This window comes from Maniola jurtina, chromosome 19 (genome assembly GCF_905333055.1).
Source record: "Maniola jurtina chromosome 19, ilManJurt1.1, whole genome shotgun sequence".
In the NCBI taxonomy this organism is placed as follows: domain Eukaryota; kingdom Metazoa; phylum Arthropoda; class Insecta; order Lepidoptera; family Nymphalidae; genus Maniola; species Maniola jurtina.
This window is the reverse complement of record NC_060047.1, coordinates 8,180,088-8,194,484: the sequence shown is the minus strand read 5'-3', so window position 1 is coordinate 8,194,484 and position 14,397 is coordinate 8,180,088. Positions and strand designations below refer to the sequence as shown.

Here is a 14,397-nt window from a genome sequence, read left to right as displayed (position 1 = left end):
TTTATAGATTTCTATTTTAATGTTTTTGTCATATTAATGTAAAAAATATTTTTTGTTGAAATATAATTATCAATTGAATTTAACTCCTTTTATTTTTTCCCAAGGTTTTTTAATGAGTATTTACATGAGTTAACAATTCGCATCAACTTGTGTTATAAATATAAGCATAAAGTAACTAATATTATAAGTATCAATGTTTTAATAAACAGATAAACTATTTTAGTTTATCTGTTTATTAAAACATTGATACTTTTTTTTTATGTTACCTTAGTCAAACGTTTACAAAATTAGTCAAAATTTTTCATTTTTCAATGTTACCTTAGTCAAACGGGTACAAAGTAAGAATCATAATGTCAATTTAGGGTTCCTTGATAATACAAGGAATTCATAAAGAACACTCGACACACTACACAATATTTGGGATACCTGAGCATGAGAGCTAAAAAAATTTTGGCTTACAGTAGCCGGCAGGAAATATTGTATATCAATCAACCTTAAGAAAGGGCTCCGTAAAGCGTTGCCTCTGTCAGGCTGGTTTTACAGTGACGCTTACCGCCCGCGCGGGTGGTAAGCGTGGTGGCGGGAATAGCCATCCGCGCGACTATGTAACGATCCAAGAGACGCCAAGCTCGTGGCCCGCGACGCTTACCAACCGAAGATCCATGTACAATATTTCCTGCCTGGCACTATACTCTAGTAATACCTCTTGAGAATCTATCCTTATGCGAATAAAGTATATAAATTATGTTTCTTAGGCAGTTTTTGGGAAAAAACTAATGTTTACGAACTCTATCAAAGTTTTTAGAAACTATCATAACTGAAACCCTACTTAAACGTGATCTCACACGCATTTGACCAGCTTTTTATACACCTAATAATGCAAAATCATAAAGTTATTAAAGCTTAAAATAGAAATATTTAATTGTAATTTGTACTGGGGTTTTTATTTTTTCATTACAATTTACTGTTAACTTTGGTGTCTAACATTTTTCTTAGTTCCTTCCTCAAAATCTTACCCGAAGGATTCTTTGGTATTTCTTCAACAAAGATCACGCCGCCTCGCAAACGTTTAGCAGGTGAAACCTGTTAAAATAAAAATACGCGTCAAAATTCATACAGTAAAAGTTATGGCATACTATCTTGTAAGCATGATATTGCAAATACGACGTTTGAGTTAGTTGCTACATAGATAAGATAATTTTATGTATTTAGTCAGCTTTTTTGATAGTCACGTAGATGAAAAAGATAATATGTAACATAGTAGTGAGCACGTAATGCTCGAGTATGAGTACAAACAGGTAGGTACAGGATATATCTAAATAATTATTCTTACGATAAATGGTTTCATTCATTTCAATGCTATTTTATACTTTTCAAAAGCTTTTTTTTATTGATATCTGTAGTGTAGCCCATCTAATAGCTGATGAAATCTATACAAATAAATAAAATTGGAGTGTCTGTCTGTAATTTCGAAATAACTACCGCATATTAAGGTCATATGGTTATTTGAACGATACTATAACCGAATCACACGTTTTTAAAATTTTTGTCTGTCTGTCTGTTTGAAAAGGCTAATCTTGAGAACGGCTGAACCGATTTTGACGGGGTTTTCACAGACAAGTAGAGAATTGACCAGGGAGTAACATAGGCTACTTTTTTAACCGACTTTCAAAAAGGGAGTGGTGTTTTTCTACCTATGTACACCGAAATCTCCGAGATTTCTGAACCGATTTACGTCATTTCTTTTTTAATCGATAGAGGAACTTTGCGACATTGTTTCATAAAAAATTTGGAGTCCAACTCCTCAATCCTGATGCTGCAGGGGATCTGACCAATCCACGCGGGCGAAGCTGCGGGCATCAGCTAGTATTTAATATGGCACCGCAAGAAAATACCTGAGTTATAGGAAAACAAAATGTTTCGCGGGAAACATTATACCTATAAATAATACAATATTTCTAACTACAAAAGAAGAGTGAATAAAACGGACGGGCAGTTCGCCTGCGAACTCGTCGCTGTGCAGCCTGCAAGCAACCAACCTTGGATGCAACGTAGGCCTGTATCTCCTGCGCGCTGAGGCTGGCGCCTGGCTGCGGCACGACGAAGGCGACGGGCAGCTCGCCGGCGATCTCGTCGCTGCGCCCCACCACGCCGCAGTCCGCCACGCCGCTTAGCCGCAGCAACAGCGCCTCCAGCTCCGCGGGCGCCACCTGATTACCGACGCCATTACATACATTTCTTTTCTTAAATTTGTGTATAAGTTAGCTAGTTAGCTTGAATGCGATCTATCTGACTTGATGATGCAGGATAAAATAGACGCGGCAAAAGATGGAATCGGAATAAGCTGGGAGAGGTATTTTTATGAAATACAACCTCCTTATTGGTTTCTGCACAGCATCGTACCGGAACGCTTGTCATAGAAAAAAAGACCTCCGACTTATACGCCATACTAGGGAGCCCTATGAGGCACAGCTCGACCATAACTTTAGTTTTAAGTTTATGTAATTAATAATTATCAGCAGTATATCATGTTCCAAATCTAACAATTCTTACCATCAAAAGGTACAATACAATACTTTGAATAAATGAGTTTGAGTTAGAGTTTCCGCTAAAAATCTAATTTATTCACCTACTTATTTTTAAATTTTTATTCCACACAATAAAATAAACAGAAGAAAAGAAACAAAAAAACTAGGAACAGTACTTCACATCATGGTCTTATCGCTAATAGCGATATGTCGGTAATATTAACAGTACACCTAAAATCGTTCCATTACTAAAATGCCAAACCGTAACTCGTACCTGAAATCCCTTGTATTTGATGAGTTCCTTCAGGCGGTCGACGATGTAGAAGAACCCGTCCTCGTCATAGCAGCCCACGTCACCGGTCTGCAGATAGCCTTCCGCGTCGAGCAGCGCGTCGCCGGCCGCGCAGTCGCCCAGGTAGCCCTTCATTCGCAGCGGAGACTTGATCCATAGCTCCCCTTCCTCGTAGGGACCAAGTTTCTTGCCTGTGTCTATATCTAAAACCTGGGAGAATTATGATATACGTTAGATACATATCATTACACACATACCCATACATATGGAAGTGTGTTTGTTTGTTGGTTTGTCCTTCTACTACTACTGTGAAAAACATCGAGTGCTTCAACTGGTATATTATGTATCAAAAATATTTTCCTGTCTTTGCCATATAAGTAATAACACCATACTACAGAGATTAAATCTGTTATCACTCTTACGGCCGTATTCACAATCATTACTATGAGGTCTCACAGTGCCCTCGAACGCACAGTGTAGGTTCCAACAATCAGATCATTGTAAATTGACGTGATACAGTAATCTGATTGGTGGAACCTACACTGTGCGTTCGAGCATACCTACCTACCTAGCGTACTATGAGATTCATAGTAACGTTTGTGAATACGGGTGTTGGTATTGTTTGTATTTTACAAACTGTTATCTAAAACGATTATATGAATACCTAATTACATGAAGAAATATCGAACAAATCAGATAAATATTATTTTGTCTGCTAATCTCTACAATTCTAATCTTTAAATATATGATTAATTTGTGTACCTACGCAAGTATTTTACATGAATATTCTTAATTTCTGCATTTTCTAAAGAATAAGTACCTAATTACCTATATGATAATAATCGGTGAACTTCGATAATCTTAATTATGGGAATTAAACAGCATTATCAAAGTTAATGTGATGTACATACTGACACTGCAGACGCAACAATACTAAGAGCTCGTTCACATAGGCTGCGTAAGCGAAGACGTAGCGCGTACTATTGCGTTGTAATGTATGGAACTATATGATACATGGCATACCGCTTGCATGGGTGAACGTTCACGTAGACGTAATGCGTGCAGTTACATCTACGGGTTCACGCGCGTCACTACGCACGTATCCGGTGTCACGTGTACGTGCTGCATACGTAATTGGTGTGAATGGGCCATAAAACTAAACGCTGAAAATGTACCGGCTTAGGTATAATTACGTCCGATAGTATGTTTCCGTCTTTAGTCTTAGCAATTACATACTTTTATTTTCATGCCGGGCGCGGGCGTGCCGCAGGAGCCCTGCTTGCCGCCGCCCGTGAGGTCGACGCAGCACGCCATCGTCACCTCCGTCAGCCCGTAGCCTTGCCGGATGTGGCCTATTCCAGCCCTGCAAGCGATTTACAACTATGCACACTCTTTTCAAAGATTCCTTCAGAACCTCTCGCACTGCCAAGGCTCACTGGTAGAGATCTCTTATAGAGATAAGAGCTTCTCTGTCCACTTTTATCTTTTTTTATTCTTATTCTTACAAGTTTTGGTATGCATAAAAACGAAAAAGATACAAAAATTTCTTTCAAAGCAGGTAAAGTTTCACTTTAGTGAATAGGTATCCTGAGGTGTGAGGTTATATCTATACAAATAATTAAAAAAATTCCACAGTGTGACAGTTCGAGTGTGATGTGCACAAATGTATTTTGAAGGTTTTCGAATAGTTGCAATTAACAACTATTAAATAGACCTGAGGTATTGGTGATAATTCTTTACGCTAACTTAAAACTAAAGCTACTGTGCCCAGTTGGCGCACCTAAAAGGATTCGAATTGAAAACTAAAGTTACGGAGATTCTAAAGACGCCCTAGTTTGAGAAGAGGCTCACAGCCTAGTATTCTTTTTACCATCGCGATTTCCACCTAAAAATATAATTTTTTTGAGGACTTTAAGAGGCTCACCTCTGAGAGACTGCAGCCTGTATTTCCTTAGAGAGGGGCGCGGCGCCGCACCACACCTCATTGAGCGACGAGAGGTCGTACCGAGGGACTAGCGGGTGCTTGGCCAGGAACACGGCCAGAGGCGGCACGATTGTCATCATATTGATCTGCAACAGGGGACTTCCTTATTTGCTATTGAAATTTCAACTTAAACATTGTGTGATTATGATCTATTATATTATTCACTAGATGGTGCCCGCGACTTCATCCGCGTGGATTTAGGTTTTAAAAAATCCCGTGGGAACTCTATGCTTTTCTGGGATGAAATTTCCAGGTTGCTTTCATACAAATCGGTTTAACGGATGGGCCTATAAGAATCCCGTAGGAGCGCTTTAATTTTCCGGGATAAAAGTAGCCTATGTCCATCTCCGGGATGTAAGCTAACTCTGTACCAAACATCAAAAACGGTTGAACTATTGGGCCGTGAAAAGCTACTAGGCAGACAGACACATCTTCGCATTTATAATATATAATATTCCCTTGGTGTGCTGTTCTACTAGTAGGTGCCGGCCATTGCGTCGCAGTAAGACGCCAATAGTCTCACTGCAATGCAGGATAGAAACCAATATGGAATAGTGACTGCCACACCCCATCCAGGTTAATCACTTACCACCAGGCGACATCGCTCTCGGAAACTAGTCTAGTGCCAACTTGTCATCATCATTGAAAATTAATTATATTCTACTCGTAGCGTAATCATGCGCTCAAGTACCTACACAACATCACGATTCACGAACATAGAACTAATAAATGAAATTCGAATGACAGCTGTCAAACAGCAGGTGGTGCTGTCAAACTTCTTGATCGCTCTGAAGTGGTAACGAGTTGCGGCGTCCCATCAAGTATCATCGAGCAAATGGTGGAGAACTGGATTACAGCATACACCCGCGCGCCCCGTGTTCGTCCTGCGTTTACGTTCCGACGCGGGATGAAGTGTGTTGTGCAATATTATATTAATAATTTCAGAGCGATCAAGAAGTTTGGCGTCACCTATACACAGTTAACTGTAATCACCTTATACTTCTGTATAGTTTCCAGGAATTGTTGCTCCTCAAAGCGAACCAGAAACACGATTTCGATATGCATGCACATTATAGCCAATGTTGTTATGAACCCATATGCGTGAAACCAAGGTATCAGAGATAAAGCATTGGTCACATTATGCTTGTGTCGCTGCTGAGATGTATCTAAATAATACCTGCAGAAAGAAATTATAGTAAGTATTTTAATTTAGAAGTGACAATTAACTATTGTAAATGCAAAAGTATGTCCATCTGTCTGCTACCTTTTCATGGCCTGCTTAACCAATTTTGCTCGAAATTATAGATTGCATACTGGAGATAAGCTACTTTTTATCCTAGATAATCAAAATCAAAAGCATGGGCCTCATTTGGTAATTAAATAAATGCACAAAGTAATCCCATTATGGAATTATAATGCTGATTTCAAATTACAAATCTCTCTAGTAGGTACATATTATAAGTTGTCCTTTGTGCATGTCTTTTTGTTGTCATTGTAGGTATATATTATGATTTTAAGTTATTGGTACATGATTAAAAGTTAGAAATGACTTTATATGATAAAGTTATACTCATATAGATAGCTCATTGTTTTCTACATTTGCAATGAAATTTTTTTATATATGCACTAATATTTTCTTTCATACATCTTCCATTGCTGAGTTTGAACTACCCAACTCTATTCTAACTATTGAACATTTTAAAACACAGTACTTACTTCATATGCACAGATAATGTAAGAAAATTCACATGTGTCAGCATTACACCTTTAGGCAGCCCCGTAGTGCCGGACGAACACATCACAGCAACAACATCTTCGGCACCATTCACATCTACTAACGTAAAGTCATCTATGTTCACTTGATTTTTCACTAGGTCATCGTAGAATACCCCCGGCACTATATCATACTCGCCAAACAATATAAGTTTTTCTACATGCTGTAGATCTTTACTGCAGTCATAAATGTTTTGAGCGGTGATGGGGGATGTAAAGATGAATTTAGGCTTCGTTATATTTAAAATATGTATAATCTCACCTGAAAGCATACAAAAAATACTTGAATGAAAGCAAGTATGTAAATCAGAATAAAGTCCATTATGTAAACTAATTTGGGCTCAGTTATATTGAATTGATTTCGATAAAATGATGTGTGGAGCTGATTAATTTATAGGCATGTTCAAATATTTCAGTGGATTGGTTCCTGGATACTTTTTATGTCCACAGTGTGGATTACTCTGAATGATCTGGCAATCCACTGCATCTGACCAAAAAACTATCATTATACAAATAATGGAACTGGGGTCATGAGCTTCAGAGGTAGATAAGACAGAGAAGAGATCTTGAGTTGATTTTCATTTTGACATCATTATTTCATATTTTGAAAATTGGTCGCTTGGTATATTTTGATATAACTAGGCACAATTTATGCTGAAATTGTACACATTATTGGTTTTATTTTCCCATTAGTTTGTTAGAGTGGAACTGAGGAAAGGATAGGTTAGTGATAAAATTAATACACCTCACCAGGAGAATAAGTAACGTTGAGAGTTGAGAGCACTCCACCACAGTATATAATAGCAAGGGATGTAACAGTGAATTCAAACCGGTTTTCACTACTAAGTGCTACCACATCACCCTTCTTTAACCCAAGTCCTTGTAAAGCCACAGCCAGATTAACACTGCTTTGCAGAATAGTCATATATGTCACAGATTTACCTGTTTCTGCACATATCTGAAAAGATTTACAGAAAGTGGGTAAGTATCACCATTTTCATAAAATACTATCCTTGAAAGACCATCAACATCATCAACCCATCAAGCTCACTCTGTGTACAGGTCTCATCTCAGAATGAGAGTAGTTCTAGCCATAGTCCACCACGCTGGCCAAGTATGGGTTGGCAGGCTACAGTCTACACACACTTGAGATCATTATGGAGAACTTGCAGGCATGCAAAATGTTTACCTTCACCATGCAATGTGCACATCTACGTCGTTAAGCATGCTAGCACAGCCTCAAGAGATACTTCATACAGTTGATCAATTTTTCAAACATTTTTTATTTAAAGTATAAATTTTAAGATAGATAACACACTACACTTACTTGTGCTGTTTTATTACCACCACTTTTTAATTTATCAAACACAAATTGACCATATGACAAATGAGCAGGAATCGATCTTTCTTCAGGACCACTCACAATATTATTATGTATAGATACCATTTTAATTTATAAAATGTTTCTTTTTCCTGAATAATAAATATTTTTTAAAAGCCGCAGAGTCCTGAGGTTAGGTTATCATCAATTAGTCATTAGTGGTATTGTACCGATTATCTAGCATTAACGTGGTCGATAAGGTAATCGCGTTATGTAATAATAATTAATTAATAGTAGATTGCTTTTCATTTAAAAATTTGGTACCTATTCAAGTATTCAATTTTTGATTTTAAATATGTCCCCGTTGCCTGTTGGATTTTTTTTTCACTGCCGACGACCACAGACGAAAAGCACTCAGACTAGCACAGAGTACATAAAACGTAGGTAATCCGTAGTGATTACATACTCTTTGATTGAATATGAGTCAGGCACACGGAGATTGATTGGTCGATTACGTCATTAATATGATAACATAGTATCACATTAGTATCAAGATGAGTTAAGTATTCCACACTCAGAACTCAGAAGACCATTTGACAATGTAGTCCACACTCAGAAGACCATTTGACACAAAGTTGAGCTCGGTGGGGTGCTTCGAAGTTCGAATCGGCACAATAAATAACTGTCATTTTGTATTGTGCGCCTTTATCAGCATTATTATGGGTAATTTGAGATAATGAGAGTGTAATGTGACGAATGTATCGTCACATGCAATATTTTTTGAGCGTAGCCATTCAATGATGTCTTGTTTGCGAGATGAAATTGTAGGTGCTTTGTCCAGTTTTCGGGAATGGTACGATACATTATCAATTATCAACAATACCGTCGGGGTTCACTCACAAAAACACGTGCGACGCGCAGGTAACTAGTTGATGTGCGACAACTGAATGTGCATGTAGCTATGGCGTGTGCGTGAAACAGACTTTACTTTATGTCGATTACGTTGACCAATAGCCACGTAGGTAGGTAAAATTTCCGTTACTCGTCTGTTAAAAAATCAGACTATGGGTAGGTAACCACCGTGCCCTAGGCCCATGGGGCTAGCCTAGAATACAAATATGTAATTATAATAATCTAGGGCGCAGGTACTGTAAGTATAATACTGGTACAGTGCCACCCTGTACACAATTACACAAAGTTCAAAAGTAAATACGTACCTATATTACAGGGAAGGTATTTATATTACTAAAATAAAATATAGGTAGGTATGTACCTAGTTAGTCCATCAATCTTACCGAGTGGCGAGCTAATCATAATTCATATTATACCATCGATGTATTATACCGAAACTGCCACATACTTACTCTTTATCAGACAAGAAATAAAGAACTTTTTATGTAGGTAGGTGCAATACCTACCATCTGTTTCTTTAACCAATTAATTAGTAAAATTTATTAGCTTAGCCAATTTGTATGACTGTTCGCGCTATTCCCCAGTGAAATATTTACGAGAACATGGGTTATATGTCCGTTGATAATATTATTATGTAGAGTAGATAGGTGACTATATCTACTTAATAGGTAGGAAGGATAATTTAAGTGAAATTGTGCAGATACAACGTGGCTGTGCAATATTATAATGTAAGTACTTAGGTAAATTATTATTGAATAACCAGTAAGACAAACAAAAGTTCATCTGCCGAGTTTGCCTGCCAGGGCGCGGTAATTTCTGAAACTACCTACCTACCTACTCTAGGGATTTTCTTTTCGACAGACACCGAAGCGAAATCTCACCAAAACCTCACCGCGCCGAAATCTCACCACAACCGCACCGAAATCTCGCCGACACCTTGCCCGAAATCTCAACGATATTTCGCCGAAGTCTCACCGAAACTTTACCAAAACCTGACTGAAACCTCGCCGATAGACTTGTCCTGATTAACTGACTGACCTATCATCTTGTCACAACGTAAACCTCACAATTTATAACCTACCACCTACTAGCTATATAAGTCAACTAAGTATTTTGAATGAAAATTACTCCGAGTATCGTGCGGTGCCTATATACCTACGCTGATGGAGAACTGGCTGGGCGACCCTCTTTGCGCAGCAGGACCAGTTTCCTTGTCTTCCAAGGACCTGGAAACTGTCCCTTCTCCAAGCACGCGTTGAAAAGCCCTCTTAGTCGGGGCTCTAGTGGACCCAAAGCCAGTGCTAATGCACGGCCGTGCACTCCGTCAGGACATGGAGCGGTGTTTTTGGCTTGGAGCCGCAGTACTGCTGCCTTTAGTTCATCCTCGAAGATTTCGGGCGCGTGAGAAACGGTCTCGTCCTCTCCAGCTGTAGGCGGCGCCATATCAGGTGACTCCTGAAACTCTTCAACCTTAACAGCTGGAGATGGTGGTGGATTCATTGTTCCCACAAAGAGTAGGCTAACCTAACCTAACTACTTACATTTTATGAGTTGGTCGACTACTTAGTATATTCTTCCCTAGAGCTCTGTGATAGTTTCCTTTTAATTTCATTCTGTATAATAAATAATTAATATTAGCGGGAAAGGGACGGCCCACGACGGGACGGACACTTGACAACAAAAGCTTAATATAATATTTCGAAATTAAAAAAAAACAAAATATTTTTATTCAATAGACTTTTAAAAGTTCTTTTGAATCGTCAAAAGCATCTACCACTAGATGACAGGCTCCTGAATCGAAAAATGATTTTCACATATTCGCAATATTTTTGGAAGAATCTATCCGACGACTCCCCACACTGTGAGATAGAAAAAAGAATTCGACCCTACTTTTCGTGGATTTACCTATAGGTTAGGTAAGTTCCTTCCTTACATGACCCTAAATTATTTTTTCAAGATTTTATTTTACCACTTTGATTACATATTACATACCCATGCCTAATTACAGCTTTCTAATACGAACTAATCAAGCTAAGCCGTGGGCAGACGGACGTATCTGAGCCCGCTTTTGTGAAATCATTTACTTTCGTCAATAGCAATGTAGTCATACGACGATGCATATGACTTACAAGCATGATTGATTACTGTAGAGTGTGGGCTGTGGAATCAAAACAGGAGTTTCCTACCTAGATATACTTATAACACTAAAGCAATGACATTAGATCGTCGATCCTATTATCTCTAATGGATGAACTCCCAGGTGGCACAGTAGATGGATGGACGAAGCCAAATTAGGAAAATGGATAATTTTCCTTGAAAATAATATTGTCGAATAACTTACCTACCATGTTCTACTAAGTATGAATCAATTAAGATAAATAAGGAATCAGCTTAGTTTTAGTACGCACATGGTACGCACCAACTAAATCTGGGAAAAAACGTGATCAGTTAATTAACGAAATGAACAAAGTTGGATTAAATTATAACTATTAACGGTTTTCTTAACTTACGTCCAATTGAACTTCCGTTAAGTTTAATCCGTTACTTTGGTTGTTGACGTCATTTGCTCGTTGACGCGCCATAGATGCGACACACAATCTTCACACACGCCGCGCCACACACGCTCTACACATGCGCCACACATGCGCTATAATTGCACCACTTACGCGCCACACACGCGCCACACGTGCACCACACGCAAGCTATAAACGCTCGACGCATGCTTTACTCCCGCACCATAAACGCGCCACGCACGCACCACACTAGCGCCACACAAGCGTCACACACACACCACACATTTGCCACACACGCGCATCTTACGCGCCACGCACGCACCACACATGCGACACACTTTGGGTTTGGTTAATTTTAATCATTAACTTATTACATAGTTTAACCTAAACAGTTAATTCTCAGTAGGTACATTCAACGTCAGCATCAATTATAATGGTACCTAACTACCTACCTAGGTTTTCGCATCTAAATGCAAATATTGGATTGTCTAGCCAATCTTATGACTTTCAACAAAACTCTAATGTGCATGTGAGAATGAAATGAATTAAGTAACTTATGATCTACTATTTTAACGTTTAAACTATCGTGAGTGATTTCCATTATAAGTTGGTATAATAGGTACGTAGTTACGGCTATACCTACTATACTAGGCTATTAGGTAGGTTAGGTGCATTTGGGTAATTTCGACGAGAATTTCTATGAGATGATCTAACGTCTTTGTTTCGGTTAGTTATATAAACAATTATGTTTCTAATTAGATCCATTTATGATTTAGCTCTCTTTACATACTGAAAGATATTTTCAAAAATATTATAATATGAGATAGATACTTAGAAAGTACCTAGATTTTTTTTTAAATTTTAGCATAATTTAAAAAAATGGGTTATTTTTTTCTTGGCATTGGGGTAGTTGCGATCTGTCTTGAGGCACATAATACATAATATTGCGGTATTTCAGACGTCTACCTTAGAACCTACTCTATACTCAGTGTAGCGCTGTAAGTGGTGACTTGATTCTTCGAAATCAACCCGACTTTGAACTTGATGCCATACAAAGTTACAAAGCAGGTAAGTAAGTATTAATAATCTTAAATAATATTATGTATAACGTGTACATTTTATATATATATATTTATATTTATTTTCATGTACCAAAATTGTAGTTACAAAGTTAAGATAAATTAAGCTATGTACAAAGGAAATGCTTATCTCTAAACAGAGATTTCTTCCAGCTTCCCCGTGCAGGTTGTGAGTAAGGTGCATAAATACGTGGAATAGGTCCCATGGTACTAGATTTATAAAATGGTTAATACAAGTGCTACACAATAATATTTACACAAATATCTTCCAATAAATACCAAAATAAAATACATACAATAATAATATAATAATAAATAGTTATGCATAATATAATAAAATACGAATAAATATAATATATATATAATATATAAATACTCTATTGTAATGATAGGTAATACTGCTTCACTCTGTATTTGAATGAATGTACTGAGCGGCAATTCTCTCTAATATTCTCAGGAAGTGAGTTCCAAAGATGGGTGGCTAGTACGGTGAAAGATTTGCTGTAGAAGACTGTGTTACAATGGGGAGTGACGAGAGGATTTTTTGAGACACAAGACCGCATAGGCCTAGCAGGAGGGAGCGAGAATTGAAATCGCTCTCGCAGATAACCAGGGGAAGAGGTATTGAGAACATTGTATAGAACAGTCAAAATATGCAAATTGTGACGAAAGCGAATAGGGAGCCATTTAAGCTGACGACGGTAGTCGGAAATGTGGTCGAATTTGCGCAGTCCGTATATAAACCGTATGCACAGATTCTGAAGCCGATCGAGTTTGTCAAGTAGCTCTTCAGTGGCGTCTAAGTAGCACACATCAGCATAGTCGAGAATTGGAAGCAACAGAGAATGTGTTAGCATGATTTTGGTACGTAGCGGAAGAAAACTCTGCAGTCTCTTCAAGGAATGGATCGAATAATGCAAACGTTTACTAAGCTGATTTATATGTGCTGCCCAAGCGAGGTTGCCATCCATAGTCAACCCTAGGTTTTTTGCTGTGAATGTGTAAGCAACGGGTGTGCCATCATAAGAAACCAAAGGCAAATCATTGAAGTTAATACGATTTCTTAGCGGCCTACTTCCAATAATCATAACCTGAGATTTATTAGGGTTAACTAATAAACCAAAAGAGTCAGCCCAATTTTTGATGGCAACTAGATCTGCGTTCAAAGCAGTTATCTCTGTATCCAAGTCTGACAATGATGCATGCCTATAGAGCTGCAGATCGTCTGCATATAGGTGGTAGTTAGAAGTAAGAATTTTGGTGATTTCATTGATGAAAATTGAGAAGAGAAGAGGGGATAGTACACCGCCTTGAGGTACACCAGCAGATAGGCAAGCCCAGTCAGAGTTAGCCTCTTCAGAGTGCACCCTCTGCAGGCGACCATGAAGATAGGAGTGAAACCAGTCAATCGCAGAGGAGGATATGTTAAGAGAACGAAGGATACCAAGAAGGATATCAAAGTCAACTGAGTTAAATGCGTTACTAAAATCCAACAAGGCGATAATAGTCACTTGTTTGTTATCCATTGCATAACGAATGTCATCAGTGACTTTGACTAACGCTGTAACGGTGCTGTGCGAGGGTCGAAAACCTGATTGGAGGGGACTCAGCAGATTGTTCTTAAAGAGATACGTTGATAATTGTTTAAAAACAGCATTTTCAATAATCTTTGATAGGATAGGTAAAATCGAAATAGGACGAAACTGTGAGAGGGAATTAGGATTAGCAATTTTCGGTAGGGGAATAACATGGGCCTTTTTCCAGTCTGTGGGAAAGATCTTATGAGCCAGGGAGAAGTTTAATATGTGAGTAATAATAGGCACCAAAAGATCTAAAACGAGGAATATCATGTCACGGCTCAAGCCATCACTACCGACAGCTTTAGTTGAAATGGAAAGGATGTATTTCTTGACATCCTCCTCCGCAATTTCTTGGAAACAGAAAGTTTCGCACATAGGTGGGGTAATGTTTGTCAACTTTTGAAGAGTTACAATT

The 14,397-nt window shown here is 38.3% G+C and overlaps 1 protein-coding gene across 3 annotated transcripts; it reads right to left on the bottom strand.

Annotated features, from left to right (window-relative positions):
* Nucleotides 1–250: 250 nt before the first annotated feature.
* On the bottom strand, nt 251–8,274 carry LOC123875107 (luciferin 4-monooxygenase). 3 transcript variants are annotated; one of them, XM_045920752.1, is made up of 10 exons: nt 8,232–8,268; nt 7,905–8,052; nt 7,328–7,535; nt 6,521–6,839; nt 5,798–5,981; nt 4,745–4,890; nt 4,057–4,183; nt 2,803–3,030; nt 2,040–2,210; nt 251–1,083 (listed from the first exon to the last, which is right to left on the bottom strand). In XM_045920752.1, the coding sequence occupies exons 2-10, from the start codon at nt 8,022–8,024 to the stop codon at nt 955–957; spliced, it is 1,632 nt and encodes a 543-aa protein (XP_045776708.1). In that variant the 5' UTR covers nt 8,025–8,052; nt 8,232–8,268; the 3' UTR covers nt 251–954. The 3 variants fall into 3 exon arrangements, with proteins under 3 accessions (XP_045776708.1, XP_045776710.1, XP_045776709.1); XM_045920754.1 differs by having other exon boundaries at nt 7,520–7,535; nt 7,905–8,274; XM_045920753.1 differs by lacking the exons at nt 7,905–8,052; nt 8,232–8,268 and adding an exon at nt 7,629–7,681.
* Between the last annotated feature and the right edge of the window lie 6,123 nt (nt 8,275–14,397).